A 20348-nucleotide genomic window follows, 5' to 3' on the forward strand; every position below is an offset into this window, starting at 1 on the left:
CATATAAGTTACTGATAACACGACTAAGATCCTTCCGGTCAGCGCAGTCTTCAGTGAAACAGCTTCTTGAGTCGGTTTGTAGCAGAAACTCAGGATTATGAAAAGTCAGATGACTCAAGCATTAGTGCTCACTAATCTGCCCTTGTCTACACTGTTCACCAAGCACACAGCACCACAGGAGCTCCGTTTGACAACAAAGCTGTCATCATGGTATTATAAAGGATTTTTAGCATCAAACAACTAAGAACAAATAAAGTTCTTACTAGAATAAACACTGTCCTAAACCATTTATTTAGTGTGTATTTTCATTTGATTGTTTGAGCTTTGTCCCATCTGTTAACATGGAGGGGGCAGGCCAAGCGTACATTGTTTTGGCTTCACCTTTGGGGAGCCGTCGTGCCATCCATCTTTTATACAGTGGTTAGGAAACATTGTGGTGAAATTGACTCAATATTTTTTACATTTCAAAGTTGGCGTATGCCCCTTCTTCAGTCTTTTAGATTAAAGAGTGTCCTGGGCACAGCGCAGATCTCACAGAGCTCTCCTTTGTTAAATCGGCCTTCAGCTGAATGCAGACATCAACAGTGTGCTTCTTTTAAAGCGCGCTGTGCTGCAGTAAGTGTATAATACACTGTGTATTGTCGAGTTCCTCACAACCCCACTTCAAATTACCCAACCTTCCCCTTAAAGGAGGATGAGGAGGAGAAGCGGGGTGATGAGATGAAGAGAAGAAAAGTGAAAGGAGAAGTGTACCTCTCATAAAAGAGTCTGTTTGTTTCCCCCATCTGTTTACCCTGCCGTGCAGTTCTTCACCATGAGGCCGTTACACCGCTCGTCTGTAGCCGTTTTACTCAGCCGATGAAGGCCTGCATTGATGCAGAGGTTTCCATGTGGCTTCTTTTTCAGAGTTTGAAATATGAGTATGAAGTGCCGGAGCTCACTGAGTTGACGTATGGCAGCAGCTTGCCGGAGAAGTGGGTTGAAAATTTCCTACTTTGGCAGCAGTTCAGGCCCTCTTGTCTACAGCACAAATCAATAGAGAACAGAGATTAGGGCATATTTACTTCTCAGCTCAGTGATGGATATCTTTTCCAACATACAGAAGCTATCTGGAGCGGCGCCAGGATTTCTGTGGAGGGAGGGAAAAACTTGTGGAGATTTATTACGGCGTGTAATCGGAGTCATTATTGCTAAACATTAGAATTGGAAAGCCACGAAAGTCCTGGTTTACTTTATGTGTGACAGTCACTAAATATCATATATCACAGGACGTGTGTCGCCACAGTGGCAGCTGATTTATTTGATTTGATTGCGATCATGGGGTTATTTCAGGAGGTAGTGGTTCGTGCTTCTCGGTTCCATTTATCAGTATAATGCTCATTGCCGTACAGCATCAGCAGACTTTTATATTTCTTCACAGAATTACATCTCCTTTTTCAAATTGTATAAAAATTAAATAATACAGTAGCATATCATCACAAAACTCTCTTCTGACTTTTATTCCTTATATTAAAGACTATAAATCTTTATTTGAACGTCATAAAACTAAAGTCGTCTTTCTCTTAGTAAACATCTCTCAACCAAGGCCAGCAGAGACACTCATGGATCAGAAGGTTTAGACATCTCAGTGACCACGTTAACACTTCTCAAGAGCATATCCAGGAACAAACTAAACCGCTGAATAGAAAGATTAGATCATTCTTCTCCTTGCTGTCATACTGCAGTCCTCCAATCAGGTCTCTTTCCACCTCTGAACTCATTGAATCCTCTGTTGGACTCTTCAGCTCAGCTCACACATCTTACACTTTGTCCTTGGATGCGTATTTGTAATGTTCTTTAACCATCTGTCTGTAGCTGAATAACCCGAGTCATCACACGACAGTTTAATCTCAAACCTGCTTTTCATAAACTTTGCTCAAGGTCTTTAGATTCTGAAGAGGAATGAGACCACGTATTGTGTCAGAAAATCACTTATGCAAATATTTCTCTCCCAAGAGTTTGATGTGTAATCATTTTGGCCTTGTTGATCTTTTCCATCACTCATCCAAATGTCTACGCACAACTTGTCTTTCATTTTTCTCACTCTCCTCTTTAACGTCCAGAATTCTTAGAATAATCGTTTCACTCTTATACATAAAGATGAGAATGTAATGAGAGGTGGGTGCTCATCCTTTTCATTACAGCACAAGTACTTTATGTTTATTTCAATATGCTCTTCTCTAGTAAGCGTTTGAATATAATAAATAAATATGGATGATTGTATTAAGTTGTTTTTCTTCTCTTTCTCAGGTTTGATTACCAGGAGCTCCTCCACAACTCCACCTTCTGTCTGGTGCCTCGAGGTCGACGCCTGGGTTCCTTTCGCTTCCTGGAGTCCCTACAGGTAGATTTACAAACTTCAGAGTTTTAATAGTTATGGTATCATGCTAAAAAACTTTTCCTTGAGATGAATGTTGGAAATCTCCTCTCTCTGAATAGTCTGTATAAAAGGTTTGATGACCTGACAGCTCCCCATAAGCGAAGCCAAATCAAATGGAGCTTACCTCCCTAACTAACTGCAGTGCACATCATAAAGCCCGCCCCCTCCATGTGAGAAGATGGGACATTTGTCAAACATGAAAAAGAATTACAAGTAGTAGTTAACGTGTCTTTCGTGCAGTAATTGTTCTCAAACATGTTTTCTGTCTTCCTTATCACACTGATTTATGTCTAAGTGCTTGTTTTTCTGAGAAGTTCAGTATTGATTGGTTATTTGATGGGGTATAGCACCATGATTGGCAGCCCTGTTGATGAATGTGGCTCCTGCAGTACTGTGAGTGTCACTGAACTTTCCATAACTGAGAGTGCACACTTCAAACTTACACAAGAATCTGTTCTAGTGAGGATTAACCTGAGAGATCTGAATATAAATTGTATTGGTAGGTTAAACATGTGTTAGCAAGCAAGAAGTAGCAGCCTCAGTGATGAATCCAGAGACTGTTGGGACAAAAATCCACAGAGGGCCCCTTGCAGCAGACTCTCAACCCAACCAACATGAGCTGGCCACACAAGGCAGTTCTACTAGCTAAGATAACTAACTGTGTCAAAGCGCAAACGCCATAATGTAATGCTAGCAGAAGTTATTGAAGTGTCTCTCCCCCATTGGCTAGACTAGCAGCATGGAATCATTCACCATTATATAAAATCACCATCTGCTCCACTTACTACTGTCCTGCTGTCTCTTTTCCTTGTCCTTTTCTTACTCACAGATGGATAATTACTCTTTATTTTTTAATTGAGTGATTTTCATTGAGAAACCAGGATTAATGCACATGTGACACTTAGCAGCTCTAAGAGAGTGAGTGCTGTCAGATGGGGCCCTCAGGGAGGTCATTACTGTCATTGCAAACTTTGCACATTTTGAGCCACTGCTGTGGTTTAAAGTTCAGCCGCAATTTGGGGCCCCTTACTGGCCCAGACCCTCAAGCAGTTGCTTGCCTTGTGTATTGAAAAGTGATGCCTCTGAATAACACGGCTCCACCAGTCCATCTCTGTCTCAAAATACTTCACTAACATAAGATATAAGAAACGTTTGTTGGTATTTTCAGTGTTTTGGCTTCACTTTTGCGCAGTAGGAGAAAAAGGAGATGTGTCATCCATCTTTATATGCAGTTAAAATACTTCAAAGTTGGTGTGGTACAGTTATGATGAAGCAGATAAGCTGAACTTATGACCATTAAACTATGAATAGTTAATAACTAAGGCCTGTTCTAACACTCTACCGCTAACTGTTGCTTTTTTTAGTCATGAATAAATAACTCTGGGTGGAAGGTGGAGGTGGATGAGCTGCTATTAGTGCAGTGATGCCTCACTTGTACGCCCCTGATGTAACACAGTGTAAGACCTCTGTAATATATTTCATGTTAACAAGCAGAACTCGGGAATTTAAACTGAACAATGTCAAAACCATAATTTTAACAGTTTTCTACTGCAGACATTTAAAACCTCCGGTGTCAACAAGTATAAATCATTCAGTCACAGGTTGGCATTATGTGTCAGATAAAAAGTAACACAACATCGACTCGTCACTTTGATTTATATTCCCTGTAAGACTGTTGTCCTACATCTGTCCTGCTGGGGCATTTGAGGACTCACCAGTTCCTCTGAACCTTCACAAACTACATGCTAACACAGCAGACATCAAAACTACTCTATCTGCAGCATTCCTCTGTTTAACACTAACACATTAAAGTGGCCAAATTACACTTTTGCAGGAAGCAGTGAAGAGATCCAGCTCATATACAGTTCTGTCAACAGGGAAATGCACAGGAAGCACAATGTTTATGTTCCAGCGCCTGTGTTTATGTAGTCTCTTGCTTATTGACACCTTAATGGTCACATCTGTAAGTATTTTCCCTCAGACCATTGTGTTGTGCTGAGAGGGGATTTGACTACACAGGCTTTATTTGCTATTTGTTGGGCCTTTTAAGCTAAAATGGGTCCATTAACACACACGGGCGAGTGCAAACACTGGTATTTAAGTCCATCAGGGAAAGTGCAAGTAGGCAAACAATGGAGGAACCGAGCGCAGTGGAGTGAAAGAAGAGTTTAAAGCAGTCTGCTGTAGTTTTCTCCCCCTTCTACGCCACCCAAGTCGACAGTCTCACACCAAGCACAGGAAGCAGTAGTGGCTGTTTTTAGATTTGCCAAACGTTGAACTCTCTCGCTGCTACAAATGTTCCCTGGCTGCACTGCTCTCTGGGGCGACGTTTGTGTGTTTTTATGTGTGTGTGAATGGTCCGGAAGCATCCATAGGAGTGGCAGGCTGCCCTTACCACCACTGATGTCTGCTGAATGGACAAATCCACACACACACAACCCACTTGGCTTGGCAGCAGTTTGGGTCCTGTTTTCCTCCCCTCCTTTCTCTCTCTTCTTTGAGTTGTTTTCCTCCCTGAGTCCTCTCTTTCTTTTTCCATTTGGAGCACTTTTTGGATTGTTCTTCTTTTTTTTGTAATTTTTATTTATTTCGGTGCAGCAGTCAAGGTCCTGATTTCCCCTCCTTGTCAGCCTTCTTCTTATCTTTCTCTTTCACTCGGTCATTCCTCTCTCTGAGTCCTCTCCTTTTCTTCTATTCCAGGCACTCCTCAGGATTGTTCACTTGTGTTATTCTTCTTTATTTCGGTGCCAGTCAAGCCCACAGAAGAACTGGCAATTACAAGTTTGTGGTGGAATACTTACCGCCAGCTTTCCACATACACATTCACTCCAAACCTTCCTTTCTCTGACTCCCAATGCAAACAAACCAAACGCAGCTACACAGCACATACGCTTTCATATCACCTTTCCTGCAGGCGAAGAGCAGGGCAAAATGTTTGAAACTCACGCTCAGAAGGCCTCATCTCCTGGGGAGGAGACTCAGGCTAGCCTAAGGCGGCTTCTCAAATTTTAGAGGCCTTGTATTATCGCTCTGGGTGTCTGTGTGTGACCTTGTTGTGACCTGGGGCTTGATTCTGACACGCACGCACACATACGAGTCGCCCTATTTGCTTGAGTGTCCTTCAGCCGGTCTATTCTCAGATGAAATGCGGGAGCGTGGAGGCCCCAATGTGGGCCGGAGGGGGCGTTTGATCTCCACCACTGCGGCTCCTGCAGCTGCTCTCTGAGGTTTAATTAGGAAAAAAAAGTGGAGAAAAATAAATAACAGCAAGACCTATCGACACCCCAGATTTCAGAGAAAGAAGAAGAGACAAGTATGGGATGAGAGTCTAAGGGGGTGAAATTGGAAGGAAAAAAGGAGTACTGAGAGCAAAGGGGGGCTCGGATAGCAAAAAAAAAAGAGAAGTGGAGCAACATCAAACACCTGTCAGTGAACGAGGGGATAACACAACTTCAAAAATCAACTTCAATAAAGCGTGATGCCCCCATGTATAAGCCTTCTTATTCTCCTTCCATCCCCTCATCCCTCTCTTCTTTTCTGCAGTTTACCTCCTCTCCTGAATTCGTCCCCTCAGTGCTCGTAGCTAATTAGCACACAAGGATTCAGCCCTGTCAGCCACATCTGTGTGTGAATACATCTGAGTGACAGTCTTTTAAGAAACCTCTAGGGCTTCCTGGGAAAGGAGAGATAGGAGATATTAGTCATTCCAGCTACCGTAAAGACGCTTCACACACAGTCAGCTGCACATACATTTACACACAAGAGCATCGATCATATTATCTGCTCAGCCTGGGACATCGCCGTGCCAAGCAGCTGGGACTGGACTCATACTGATTGTATTATATGCATGCAGCTGTAGGATGTCATGCTATGCTTTTCTCTGCCAAAAAGAATCCTGCAGCGAGGGAGGGGAGCAGCCGAACTGCAGCTGAGTTTAAGTGACATTTATGGAATTGTTTTGTTCTCTTTAAATAATAGAAGTTCTGTTTGTGGAAGTCCCTTTCCTCTTAAAACTTTCTACATTCATGTGTACGTGTGTTTGTTTCCAGGCGGCGTGTATCCCCGTACTGCTCAGTAATGGCTGGGAGCTGCCGTTCTCTGATGTCATACAGTGGAACCAGGCGGTCATCGAGGGGGATGAGAGGTTACTACTGCAGGTAAGACACTCCGGCTGACTCATGCACATTTGAAGTTACACAGCTTTTAAATATACAACTATGACATCCTGATAGCGCCGTATTCTTTTGGGCTCGCTAGTGAACAAGATACCGTACCTTTAAGATAACAACCAATCAGGAAGGTCGCAATAAAAGAGAAGTGTAAAGAGCTATCCAACAAATTACATGACCAGGGGCAGAACATTTTCTATGTTTGGGATATTGACTAGCTATGGTTGTAGCTTCTGTTCATGGCTACAGCTTTAATGCTAGAATGTTCAACTACCAGTATGTAAACAAGCACAGATGGCATCTCGTTGACTTGCAGCAGTGACCTATGTTTAGCTGTGTTGGACAAGTTGAGATCAATTTTCATGTATTTAGTGTAGTATGAAGTATTGCTTCAGAACATCCCTTTAGGGCCCTTAGGACATGTATTAGTTTTGGTGTATTGGTTTTCCATTACGCACTGATATGTCCAGCAGAACATGTTTCAACTCCATAGTTTACAATACTCACTGCACTGTCGAGGATCAGTCTGGCTCCATCGATCAAACCGACTGAATGTGTTTGTTAAAGCCGTCAATACATGTTTTCTCTTTGGATCAAACACCCTGAAGTTCTTAAGACTCACAGCACTGTCTGCAACACAGGAAGTAATGTCACAGCTGAGCAGACTTGTTTTTACTAAAATGGTGTGCTATGTAAAATATTGTCATACATGCATATTTTAAAAGTGGGTGAGAAACTGAGATTTTTTTTATTGGTATGTTGCCCAGCTGATCTGGATGCAAGAAAACCTCACTCAAAATCCCATTTCCAGAGCCAGACTCTCTATTACCTGTATCAAACAGGTGGGAGCCCTCTGAGATTAAACACCCCTGGAGGTATTAATCCAGCATCAGTTCAAAAGCACTCGCTCACTCATCCTCTGTGTCTGACTCCTTTTACATACAAATAAACACAATGAGCAAGCAAAGCTGGCTCTCTCTTACTGCTACAACCTTCATCTCTCTCCCTTTGCACAAATTACATCATGTCTCCTCTGCATTGATCCGTTTTGATCTCGGCCAATGGAGGACATGAATTGGCATTCAGCTAATGAACAGGAACAAGCCCCCGAGAGCTCTGACTGGAGACATTTTGAAATTACAGCAGGGCTGGCCTTGTCGGTAGCATTTTTGCCCATCTGCACAACCCTCGCATGGAAACAAAACACACGAATGTTCGAACTGTCTATGATCTGAAGCTGCGTTAGAGCACACACTTCAAACTAACCGAGGACGAGGTTGTAGTGAAGCTGTCCTTCTGGTGTACTAAGTGGAGAGAGAAAGGAGAAACGTAGCTAAGGGTGGTATGCAGAGAAACTCAGTGGTTCAAAGAACAAGGACAGAAAAAGAAGAGAGATTTAGCCGCCTTCAGGTTCTCTCATTAGAAAGTGTGTTTGCAGCATAAAGACAAAAGGCTTTAGAGGAGTCAAACGCTCACTTTTCTAAGTTCAACCAGCTTTTTTCCACTTTGACTAAGCTGCTGAGCTTTACTCTTTAAGTGATTAAATCAATTTCAGTGTTTCACTTGAAAACCCTCAATGTAGTCCTAACTAATTACGGTCTAATAGCCTGAACAGCAGAACCCGAATCAGCTTTGTGCCTCCCTTCAGGAGGCCGAATGAAGCAGCCACTTCATTCAGCTCGTGAAGTTTTGATCGCTTAAATGCAGTTTCTTTTCTCTTCTATTTTGAGACTTGCTTTGAAACAATGAGCTCTTTGTTGCTTTTTCTCCTGTCCTAATTCATTCTCTCATATTTTGTCCTCAGGTGCCGTCCACTGTGAGAGCGGTGGGGAATGAGCGAGTCCTGGCCCTCAGACAGAGGACCCAGATGTTGTGGGAAGCATACTTCTCTTCCGTGGACAAGATTGTCCTCACAACACTGGAGGTCAGATTCAGCTTTAACACGAACAGCATGACGGCCTGATAACAAAGAGAACAAAATTGATCAATGATTGTTTGAGTTGAAGGAGTTCTGAGTTATTTGATAAACTGTAGTTAAAGTAAGCCATCACACGTTAGCTAGTGTGATGGCTAACGTTAGTTAGTTTTTATTTCTGTATTCTTTCATTTCTCCCTGCTAACTCTTTCTCCTTTGGATTGTTGAATTTGAAAACGAATATTTAAGAAGTAAAAAGTCTATAAACAAAAAAAAGTTCTAAAACTAAGAATTATCAAGCTGCTGGTTAGCATGCTGGCTCTGTTGCCAAAACCACAACAAATTCTATAGCCTCCTTGTAGTCTCCTCCTAGCCTCATCCTAGTCTCCTCCTAACGTCCTCCTAGTGTCCTCCTAACCTCCTCCTAACCTCCTCCTAGCCTCCTCCTAGTCTTCTTCATAAGGTCCTCCTAGTGTCCTCCTAACCTCCTCCTAGGCTGTTTTTGAAACAGCCTACTATACTAGCACAACCTGATATGGCCAAAATTAAGTCTGTAGTAAGCAGTATGTGAAAAAGAGCAATATCTACAGTATGCCAAAATTACCCGGGTCGTATTGATTCAGGACAATTTCTCAGTATGCATTGGACCAGTCTCCCTCGCGTAGTTTTCCCAAAATGCAACGTGATAACGTTCCGCATTTCTTTTTTCTTCTGTTTTCGTTCCGCATTTCTTTTTTCTTCTGTTTTGACGAGGGGCACTTGGTTTTTTTTTTCACCTCTTAACTTTTTAAATCTTAAGTGGATGCTAAAGGAGCAGTTTCACTATAAACTTGGCCGTTGTTTACTTCCGCTTTCCGAAACCAGGAGTCTAGCGACGCCTGATCCAGCATACTACAAAACAGATCCAACAGAACAGCCATACTACATACTAACTTCAAACACAGTATGCAGTTTTCAGTATGTACTGCATGCTACATTTCTAAGTAGCATGCAGCAGGCGGTTTCGAAAAACAGTCCGACTCTCCTCCTAGCCCCCTTCGCCCCCTCCTAGCATCCTCCCAGCCCCCTCCTAGTCTCCTCCTAGCCTCCTTCTTAGAGTAATGCGTTAATGAAGTTGGAATAAGGTTTTCCCGCTCTCTGCATTCCTCAAACGTCATGTATAAGCAGCTTTAGTGTAGAGGTCTGGTTGCTCAACTGAACTAGCTAGGTAACTAAATCCTAACAACTTTTTTTCAGCAAATGGGAAAATAAGTTCAGATTAGCTTGCATATTTTAAAACACATTTGTACTTTTATTTGTTTTCTGAAGTTATTCTGTAAAGACAAAGGGTTCAGTGGATGAGCTAGCGTAGCTCCCTCTTTTTTGTGTTCTCCAATTCTCTTGAAAAGCAACCACTGACTGTTTGCTATCGGTCAAAAATGTGTCTGTCAGTTATCACAACCCTGAGCTAATATGAGATATCCGAATAACCACACCTTAAGCTATGCTGCATGCTTTCTTATCTCTAGAAGTCTATGAACTCTGACTTTAGTTTATAAATCTTAGCTTTAGCTTCTTGTGCCACCGCTCCAACCTCTATCTCCAGCAGTGTTTCCACTGGCCACTAACTATCATCTGAAACCTGTTTGAACCTATATTTTAAAACTCTGAATTCTCCCACTGTACAGTTCTGTAGAGGAATGTGAAAACATCCACAAAGAGCAGCTCCTGCTGTAAACACAGGTTTTCCATTGAGCACTCAGCAGCGTAGTTATACCTCTGTGTTTTTTACTGCCTGTGTGCTATCATCAGTCTTCTGTCAGAAACTCTTTCCAACAGAGCTTCCACATTTGAATCAAACCACCCTTCTATCATTATGATTATGGGCTTGGAGCTTGGCCAGTGCTCTATATTTCTACTCTTTTACAATCTCAGCTCGAGGTCTGAGGGAACATTTCAAAGCCGTCCACATCCGATCTGCCTGCAGTCGCTGAGAAATCCCCTAATGTATAGAAATTATATATCATTACATTTCAAATATCCGTCTCAACCTGCTTCTTTCTGCCTGGCTGCTCAACGTTATTAGACTCTGGGTTTCCTTTCAGAAGCTACAGGTCGGGCTCAGAAAAGAATCTCATCTTTGAAAGTGTTATTGCGGTAAACAGAAGAGACAGGGAGCTTTTTGGGTTGTTGTCCTCCATTTTTCACAGCTCCATCATCCTGTCTTCCTCATATGTAGGTGAATCTTCTCTCTCTGTCCATTTTTTGTTTTTTACTGTCTGGTCTTTGAACAAGCTGAGGAAAAATGTTCTTCAAAGGTAGCTGCTCCAGCTAGGGGAATGTCATTTGAAGGTTAGCCCAAGGGTTATATGATGCATGAAAAGAAATAACAACCTCCTTATATGAGCAGTTTTTGCACAGAGTGCAAGTGTCAGTTTGAGCTCATAAGAGAGGAAACAACAGATTTAACCCTCTGAAGGAATCACACAGTCAGGGGCAGGCACATGTTTATAAATGGCAAGTCCGCAAGTCCCCAGTGTATTCTATGCTGAGGATTTATACTCGAGATAATAAAAGGAGAGGTTCTGGAGGTTGGTGATAAGCTGCTTATATACATACAGCATGCAGAGGGGAACCTCTCCCCATGGGAGACAGCTGTGCAGTCAGCCTGGGGTCAGAGAGGCAGAGGGCTGCAGAGAGGATGTCAGCGTTTCTGCTGCGTGGACACCTCCTGTTGGCGTAAACAGGAAGTACACAAACCGTATCATAAGAGCTGTGATATGCAAACACAAGAGTGTCAGTGGAGTTTACATTAAGCTCCAAGACTCTCATCCAGGAGCTTAGCGGGGAAGAAATAAATTTGGTGCCGGCTTAGATGAACACAACAGCCACTTCACAACAAACACTGCAACACTCATCCTTCTCTTTTTTTCTCTCTCTCTAGATCATTAAAGACCGCGTCTTCTCTCACATATCGAGGAACAAGTACATGTGGAACTCGCTGCCAGGAGGTCTGCTGGTCCTGCCAGAGTACTCCACTCACCTCGCTCATTTTCCTTTCTACTACCTGGGATTAGGTAAATACACACATCATTTAAAGGAGATAGATCAACATGCAAATGTTGGTTTGATTGCACATTAAGGATGGAGATTAGACTATTATGCCAGAGCTGTGGAGGCAGAGGTTATTAATCAACACTAGAAAATCAGTCAAATATTTATCTAATCCTTGTGTGTGTGAGTCTTAGTTTGGTAAGAATGCAATGAGGTTTATTGAAAACCATAATGTGTGAGTTTATGTGATTGTGACATTTGTTTGGTGACACTAATGGCATCAGGAAGAAGAATAATTCACACAGTGGCTCTAAGATGTTGAGAATATTGGATGGACGGAAACAGCTACACTTTTGTTGAAACATTTATATTTTTGGAGGGGTTTAATGACTCGTTTCAAGGCTTTTACTTTTTGACTTTACCTTCAATGTAAAGTAGTGTGTTTTGCTTGTGACACATTATAAAGACAACAATTCTTACCAGACTTACAGGCTTTAAAAAAGGATTTAGTGGGGCTTTTCCTGAATTTAATATACAGCACAGCATTTTGTGGAAATAATTTTCAAGTTCTAAATTTAGTCTTTTGGGCGTCTCTTAATTTTGAGCCATTAAACATGGTGGAAGATTTTTATAATCCTACAATTCTGCTTTTTATGTTTCCAGAATATTGTAAAATGCAAAATTGCAGAACATCCTTTAGAATTTTCAACTTTTATTTGGATTTGCCTGATGAAGCTCTGGTACCAAAATGTTGCCATTAAAAATTTGTTTTTGCAACTTTGACAGTGTGCAGGATTCTTACAATTCTATTAAGCTGCACGTATAAAATAGCACTTAATCAATATTTAATTAGGTTATCAGTTCTCTCTTAAACACATCTTTTTGTCTCTCGTTCAGGAGTCACTCCAGGTCAGGATTTTACTGCTGTCATCCATGCTGTCTCCCCATTGGTCTCCCAGTCTCAGCCAATCATGAAGCTGCTTCAGGTGGTCTCAAAGTCGAAATACTGCTCGCAGGTAAACACAACATTTTCTTGAATTATGATTAAATCCTCACTTCTACACTTTATTCTTCAGCGTTAATAAAGCACACTTTCACCTCTCCTTCTGTTGGATTGATGTCAGAAGTTATTTTCATTTAGTTTAATGCGTCTTTATGTGTTTGTGTTCTGCTAAATTTCCTTCTCTTGCTGCTGCTGCAGATAATCATTCTCTGGAACAGTGAGAAACCGCCGCCCAACCGGAGCAAATGGCCTCCCATGCCCGTCCCCCTCACTGTGACAGACGGGAGGAGGAAGGTGAGGGACTGGTGCCATTCACGACTCATACTCTGTTCTGACGTCTGAGTGACAGTGTGACAAACTGCCGGCTGCTCGCTCTGTTTATGTGCCTCTTTCTTTCCCTTTCACTCATAAATCTCTGTTGATGCTTTTTTTTCGGTTCCTCTCCTGGATATGTTTTTTTCTCCTCCTCCTATCCATGTGTATCTGATGTGTCCACCGATCCGTGTGGCGTTCGCTTTCATAAATGTCACTCACTCTTGACATTTCTTTTTCGTCTCCCTTACACTGTCTATCTTTTATTTTTAACTCCAGAGGCAAAAAGATCCACAGTGATTCACTCCCCTCAGTCTCTCAGCAAGATTTACTGTAACACGATCATCTCTACCTCATCCTCATAATCTCTCTCAGCACAGGCTACACAACATACATCTTACAGTAACAGAGCTGAGATTTATGACAGTTTTCCTCTCTCAGACAACCAGTCGGTTCCTACCTCATGTTGCCATAGAGACGGAAGCGGTGCTGAGTTTAGATGAGGATACAGTCCTGCTGACCAGTGAGGTAATGAAAATAGTAGAACAGCAAACATTTGGACTTACCTGCTGAGGTTGCAATCATTTCTAAGACTTTCTGTCATTTTAGGTGAATTTTGCCTTCCTGGTGTGGAGGAACTTCCCTGAGCGGATCGTGGGCTACCCTCCCAGGAGTCACTTCTGGGACCCCTTGAAGCGTGCCTGGGGCTACACCTCCAAATGGACCAATGACTACTCCATCGTCCTGACTGGAGCTGCCTTCTACCACAGGTTAGACAACCGCACAGACCCAAAGTACAGCTAAGGCTGATGGATATGTCATTAAGTCATGTATCTTTTGTCATGAATTCAGTTACTGGATGGTGAGAGTATGACCGTGTGGAAGAAAAAGTCAGAGGACTGCAAAAGTAGGGGTCTTTGGAGGGAAAGTCCAACTGTTGGACTCCAAAACTGACTGGGAAACCATATGGGTCAAAGTGGAGCTTTATATTTTTGGGACTCTTACAGAGGAAATGGCAATTTTAGAATCAAATGATTAATCAATGTACATCAAATTGTATGAAACGTTATCTCAGGACACTAAAAAGCTGGTCTAGATCATACTCTGTTATTTTAATTACTGAGGGCCAACATGGCAACACTTGGCAACAGTGTCAAGAGAAAACTTTCCTCTAACAATTAGAAACCTTGGTTAGTGGAAAGTGGTCTGGTGGGTCCATAAAGTAGACATATTATCTGGTTTTCCTACTAATCACTCAGCTGTGTTGAATACTTGATTCTGATTGGTTGAAACCCCAAAACAACGGTAACTAATGCTGATTAGCAATAGCTATGCCATGAAAAACCAGATCACACACATCATATCAAATAAATCTCCATAAAGGAGTCCTGCATGTTCAGAAAGTTAAAGATTCCCCCTCTACCTGTTGACAATGTGGCAAAAAAGTAAGTTTACGATAGCATACGTATTCAACATTGAAGATATGTTTAATATTATTCTGTGTATTTTAAAAGCACAGAACTTCAGATTGAATGCTAATAGTGTTTTTAATGGATGACCAAAAAAAGACTAGAGGAGGAAAACTACAGAAACTAGCAAATGATGTTAAAAGGCACAAGGAGCTGAGTAAAAGAGAAATCTGTTGAAGAAATTGAAGAAAACAGACACAGTGAGCACAAACTGCAACGTAATACGAGCTTTGGCAGTTAGAGGACTGGTTGAGTGAGAAGAAAATGCTAACAGAAAAGTAACAGGGAAGAGGACCTAATACAGGTGCTGCAATTCTTTTCTGCATCTTTTAAGAAAAGCGCTAATGCCCGCAAGTAGGCTGATCGAGGCAGATGTCTGTCTAACATGAGTCTGGTTCTGCTTGAGGTTTCTGCCTGTTAAAGGAAGTTTGTCTTGCTTCTGTAACTTGCTAAATGCTGCAAAGTGTTCTGCGCATGGTGGATTAAGATGAGATAATACTGAGTCCTGTCTGTGTGATGGGACTGGATCTTCTCCTGTCTTGATGTTGGGTCTTTGTTAATAATATAACATAGTACTGTCTAGACATGCTCTGCTCTTGAGATAATGTTTGTTGTGTTTTGGCACTATATGTACAAAGATTGATTGATTGATAAGAATACTGTTGTCGTAGAGGAGCTACCAATAGCTGATTTTGTGTTCACTTGGTTGAAAGTTTAGTTGGTAGCCAGGTAAGAAGTAGGAAAATGTATTGTGAGCAGGTGACTCATCACCGTGTCAGATCTTGTCTCGCCCTGTCAGGATTCTATTTCACATAATCACCCATTTACTATACATCACTCTTTAATAATACACAAAGCATCAGGTATGAAGTATGTCATACCTGAGTTGGTGAAATATTTTTTTTTTTAAATGATAAGGTCCAATCTGGTCTTGGGAAGACTGTCTTCAGTCCAACAGGGTTCATGTTTGTGATTTTGGAAGCATAGATACCTGTGAACTAAAGTTAATACCTGTGATCAAGCAGGAAAACTCATTGTGTCTTCATATTCTGGAGACATCTTATGTCTGTACATAAGGCAGTGTGAGGTTAGAGCTGTTCTAGTGGGCACATAGAAATACATTCTGGTTCTGTCCGGGATCACAGAGGTTATTGGGATCTGTGGTGTAGGAACAACAAATGTTTGTACAGAGTTTCATATAGATCAATCCCATATGTTTCAACACATTCAAGCTAGTTAAACTAAAGCCACATTGCTTTTGTAAGGCTTAACAAAACCAAGCGTGGTTTAATACACTTTGTGAATATTTTTCTTAGATCTTCATTTCTTTATTTACTGCTTTTACTGAGCACAAACCTATTTTTAAACTCATGCATACAAACTCATCATGGATTATGCAACTGGGATGAATACAGATTTATTTTCAGAGTTCAACAGCTAAAGACGGGGGACAACTTGATGAATGCAGCAGCAGCAGCAGCACACTTCCATGAATCCCAAAAAGCAACAATCACACAGACGGAAACAGCACTGAAGATAATTATTTGTATGTATGAGTGAGAAGATAGAAGAAGAGGGTGAATTACTCAGGGATTTCTTGTAGCGGTATGATTAATTTGAAAAAAGGCCTGAAGTCTAAAGGTGCAACAGTGAAGGGACGCTAGTTCTTCAACAGTCTGAATGTAATTACTCAACAGACGGGCGTTTTAAAGGCTGCTGAAGGCTGGCAACATAGTTAGACAAAGTGTCAGCAGTTTCTATGAAAACACATTTCTCTATGCTAATTTGAATCTATACAGCCCTCAGGTTATCCCACAGACATATTTTAGGTCCATTTGCATTACATAAAACGCCTGATTCACCAATTAAACAGTCAGATGACAATGAGTCGTCATTCAAAACCTACCTCAGCCCCTCAATTAAGTCATTTGCACGCAAATTATCCAATTACTGACTGTGCATTGAGTTATTAAATTATATGACAGTGCACTGAACGGGTGCTTTGCTAAAAGACAAGAAAACATTTAGTCACTTCAAAGTTAAATATGGTCCATTAAAATGTCTTGACAATTCAAATATATGTCAAACAGTGATGGGTGCTCAGTCTGTCAGATGTCATGCAATATGTCCAGACTGTAAGAAGCACTGCTCTGAAATCTCCACTTTGAAAAACTGAAGGAAGAAAGAATATACAGTGTGCCTTGTTCCACAGTGGGTTGGCTTATTGTGCACTATAAATATCAAATCCCAGTGGGAGGTGAAATAGTTAACCTGTCCCAGATACATATCATCAACATACATCACAACAGCTCCCCTTCTCTATAGATCTCTGCGTACAGGTGCTGGCTGCATCCACCTACGATAAACCGCGTGGACATCTCTTTATTCTGTGTGTAGGTGTGTAGCCTACGTGCTTGTTGGAAGAGTATTTGTGCTGTTAGTGGAAGTACAAGAAGCTAAAAGTGATCAAAGACTAATTCTAGTGAGACAGATATATGGTTCTGCTCACTGGCAACAGATGTGAGGAAATGTTCCAGCAGGAGGGAAATTAGAGCAAATAGAACTGTTTGTTTCTCACCCAGTGTTTTAGTTTTAGCTTACTTTTTTTTTAAAGTTCAGTAATCTTATAAGCTGCTTGGCAACATTGGGATAACTATCAGGAGGAAGAAGACAATACGTTCTTGTTGATAATACCATTATGATTTAAAGGGAAAGCATCAGCGTCTTTATGTTCTAGAAAGCTGGCCAAGCTTCATGTCGAGAGTCTTTGATGTCGTGGTTTAATCTGTACATGTTTTTTTGATGTCTGCAGAGAAATTATTGGTGCTCAAGTTATCAGAAATGTTTGTTTCATCTGCAAAGAAGTATTAAGAATGCAGAAATCAACTGCATTTATTTGACTGATTATCAAGCTTATACTTTAAATACTTGTGCACACTTTTTATCTTCCAATGTCTTTCATACAAATATTTTCTATCATTGAGCACATTGAAGACTTGTTGGGTTGTTCAGTATGGAAGATTTTTTTTTGTTATTAGGGGTGTCACAGCACAGCACAGTGTATGCCCTTGGTAATCTTGCTGTCCTGATTTAAAGCTCCAGTGAGGAGTTTTTATCTTGTTATGAAACAAACTGAAACAAAGTCTGATTCTTCGGGATTACAAAAGCACTATTTCTATATAGTTATTATTGCTGCCTAAAAACGCTGTTGAGGGGGTATGGCACATTTCCACAGCAAAGCTTCTCGATGGGTGCCACATTAGGGCCTGTGTCCATTAACGCTGTTGTTTTTATGCAAGCAGTGTCCATGGCTTCAACATCTCATCAGCGCTTAAAGTTGCTAGGTTGACAAAAGTTGTGCCACAGCACTTCTTTTTACCTACGTAGTGACTTTTAAGTTTGTTTTAAAATGCTCCATAAACTACATATCTACTTTCATTTTATGGTATTTTTTAAAGAGACAACGCAAATATAATCAATATAAACTGTGCTGTAGATTTTAGCAGCAGCTCTAGAGTTGGAAATAGTTTCTCCTCTGTACCTTCCAACGCCATTGTTATTCACAAAGTTGACATCAGAAGTTCCACCTCATCTTGACTTTGATTGGTTGGTGATGGAGAGGTGGTTACGACTAGCAAGGTGGTGTCCCCTAATGTTGAACTATTATCAACTAAGAGCGCTGAGTGCGGCAACAAAATCAGCTGACGCCAAGGGCGCGTTAGTGCTGAAAACGCTGAACTGCGTTAATGTTGTGAAATAGGTGCTGCTACTGCAAAAAAAAAAAAAAAAAACATTGATAGACACAGACCCTTAGATTTTTTTTTTTTTAAAAGAAAGCAGAATGAGCTTTTCTTAAATAATTGTACAAACATATGAGTACAGGGCAAATTCAGCAATGAAATAAGAGGTACTGCTTTGTCAACAAAAAAACACAAACCAAAAGTTACTAAGTGGAGCTTTAACAGAATGCCAAAGAAACAACCTTTTCTCTAACTTTCTAAGACAGGAAAAGATCAGCAAAGAGGTACTGCTTTGTGCTGATGGGTAGTTAGTCCTGGGGTAGGTGATGGTGCGGTTGCAATTAGACTTCTGGATTACAGGTTGCTGGATGAGCATTTAAATTTGATGCATTTCCCTGTTTATTAGGGGCCGTTCTGGCTCAAGTTTGCATGTTGTTGGTCTTACTTGAAAGTCTTTTTTTTTTTCTTTGGAGCCGAAATGTTTTCAAACTGGCAAGGTAACATTTGGTTCTGTGTCGGGAGAAGCTGCTTTTGTTTCCTCAAAGAAAAAAAAACAAAGACTGAAAGCAGAAAGAGGAAATGCAGTTGGAGGGAAAAATTCCACTCTTTAGTTCATACTAAATGTTGTGTAGGTGCTTTTTTAACGCCACTATCATTGAACACATGCCTGTATAACACTTTGACTTGTCCCACAGGTACTACCACTACCTGTTCTCTCACTACCTGCCCCAGTCTCTGCGGACTCTGGTGGATCGCACCTCCAACTGTGAGGACATCCTGATGAACTTCCTGGTTTCTGCTGTCACACACATGCCGCCAATCAAAGTCGCTCAAAGGAAGCAGTACAAAGAGCTGCCCAGTCCAGGGGTAGGTGGAACCCATTCGTCTCTGTCACCTTCTTTTCATGCTGTTGTGTGCTGATGCTGTGGACTCAAAACTGAGTGGTAAATATCTGCGTTTTGTTTCACGGTCTAGGGTACGAAGACCGTCCCCTGGGCCAACCCGGAGCACTTCAACCAGCGGCAGGAGTGTGTCAACACCTTTGCCAACTGGTTTGGCTACATGCCCCTGGTCCACTCTCAGTTTCGCCTGGACCCTGTGCTCTTCAAAGATCAAGTGTCAGTCCTTAGAAAGAAGTACAAAGACCTGGAGAGAGCATGAAAACAGCAGAATGGACAGGACCAATCAGAGGTGGAAGGTCAAGATGGGACACTCAAGATGGTCCGGGATGTTAACACAGTGGTCCATTTGGGACAAGGAGACAGACCCTGGTGGACTGTGCTGGACTATATTGATATGAACATGAGGAGGAACAGGCTCACCAACCTCCATGAGTCTGCTGTGTCAACGGAGGAGTAATTTTCGGGGCCTTGATAAAGACTCCCTGAGAGGACAATCTCTACTGGACACAGAAACATGTATGGACACCTCAGTTGACAGTGCTACTGCTGTGACTTTAAGTAGAGAGAAGAGAGGAGAGAGGGAGTCATGCCAAAAGCAACCAAGGGACTTGTATTGGTGCCATGCACCCTTACTGTCAATGTGTGTGTGTGAGCATTACTGTGCAGGGACTGTTGCCATGGAAACAGATCATTTCACATCAAAATGCTAACTGTAAAATCAATAAAATGATTTATAAATGCAAATTCATGGATCTGCATTAAGAGTGAATTTTTCCCCCCTACTTGGTGGATAAAGAGGGATTCTCTGCAGAGGAGAAGAAGGCAGAGTTCCTCATGGTGCGTTCAAAGACACTGAGGTCTGTAACTACATGCATCTGAAGGACTACAGGGGATGTATGGTTGCATTACCTTTGATAGGTTATCGATAATTTTAGTGGAAAATATGGGGGGAAAGTTGATTGAGTGAGGATCTGTGTTACAGGGATTTTTTGCCGGAGTACTACCTTACATCCATCCAGGATTCACTGTTCAGGGAATGAACAGAACAACAGTCATCCTGTGTGAAGTCAATTTTGGAGCTCACCCTGGTGACCAACTGCAGTGTAGGCCTTAAACCCAGCCACCTCCATTATAATAGATGGAAATTGGATCGAACTGAAAAATGAAAGTACACATCAAAAATATCTTCCTAGGCGCCGGTGGCCTAGCGGTCTAGGTGCGGCCCAGATACAGAGGCTATAGTCCTAATTGCAGAGGTGGATGGTTCGACTTCCAGCCGCGACCACTTGCTGCATGCCTTCCCCATAGACTATATAATTAGTGGACGTAGTATCCGTGACGTCACCCATCTGTTCTGAAGCGCTGTTTTGAAGCCAGTTGTCAGCG

The 20348-nt window shown here is 41.7% G+C and overlaps 1 protein-coding gene across 3 annotated transcripts in view; it reads left to right on the forward strand.

Moving 5' to 3' along the window:
• Positions 1–19703, forward strand: part of ext1c (exostoses (multiple) 1c) — a 119201-nt gene extending 99498 nt beyond the window's left edge. For 2 of the 3 annotated variants that reach the window (XM_034705578.1, XM_034705577.1), the window contains 10 exons: positions 2290–2383; positions 6469–6576; positions 8393–8512; positions 11427–11559; positions 12434–12552; positions 12738–12833; positions 13293–13379; positions 13461–13621; positions 18756–18927; positions 19036–19692. In XM_034705578.1, the coding sequence (XP_034561469.1) occupies positions 2290–2383; positions 6469–6576; positions 8393–8512; positions 11427–11559; positions 12434–12552; positions 12738–12833; positions 13293–13379; positions 13461–13621; positions 18756–18927; positions 19036–19221 (1276 nt within the window). In that variant the 3' untranslated portion in view covers positions 19222–19692. Of the gene's footprint in view, positions 1–2289; positions 2384–6468; positions 6577–8392; positions 8513–11426; positions 11560–12433; positions 12553–12737; positions 12834–13292; positions 13380–13460; positions 13622–18755; positions 18928–19035 lie in introns of all 3 variants that reach the window. The other variant, XM_034705576.1, reaches the window with a different exon arrangement.
• Positions 19704–20348: the final 645 nt, after the last annotated feature.

Source organism: Notolabrus celidotus, chromosome 16, assembly GCF_009762535.1.
Source record: "Notolabrus celidotus isolate fNotCel1 chromosome 16, fNotCel1.pri, whole genome shotgun sequence".
NCBI lineage: Eukaryota > Metazoa > Chordata > Actinopteri > Labriformes > Labridae > Notolabrus > Notolabrus celidotus.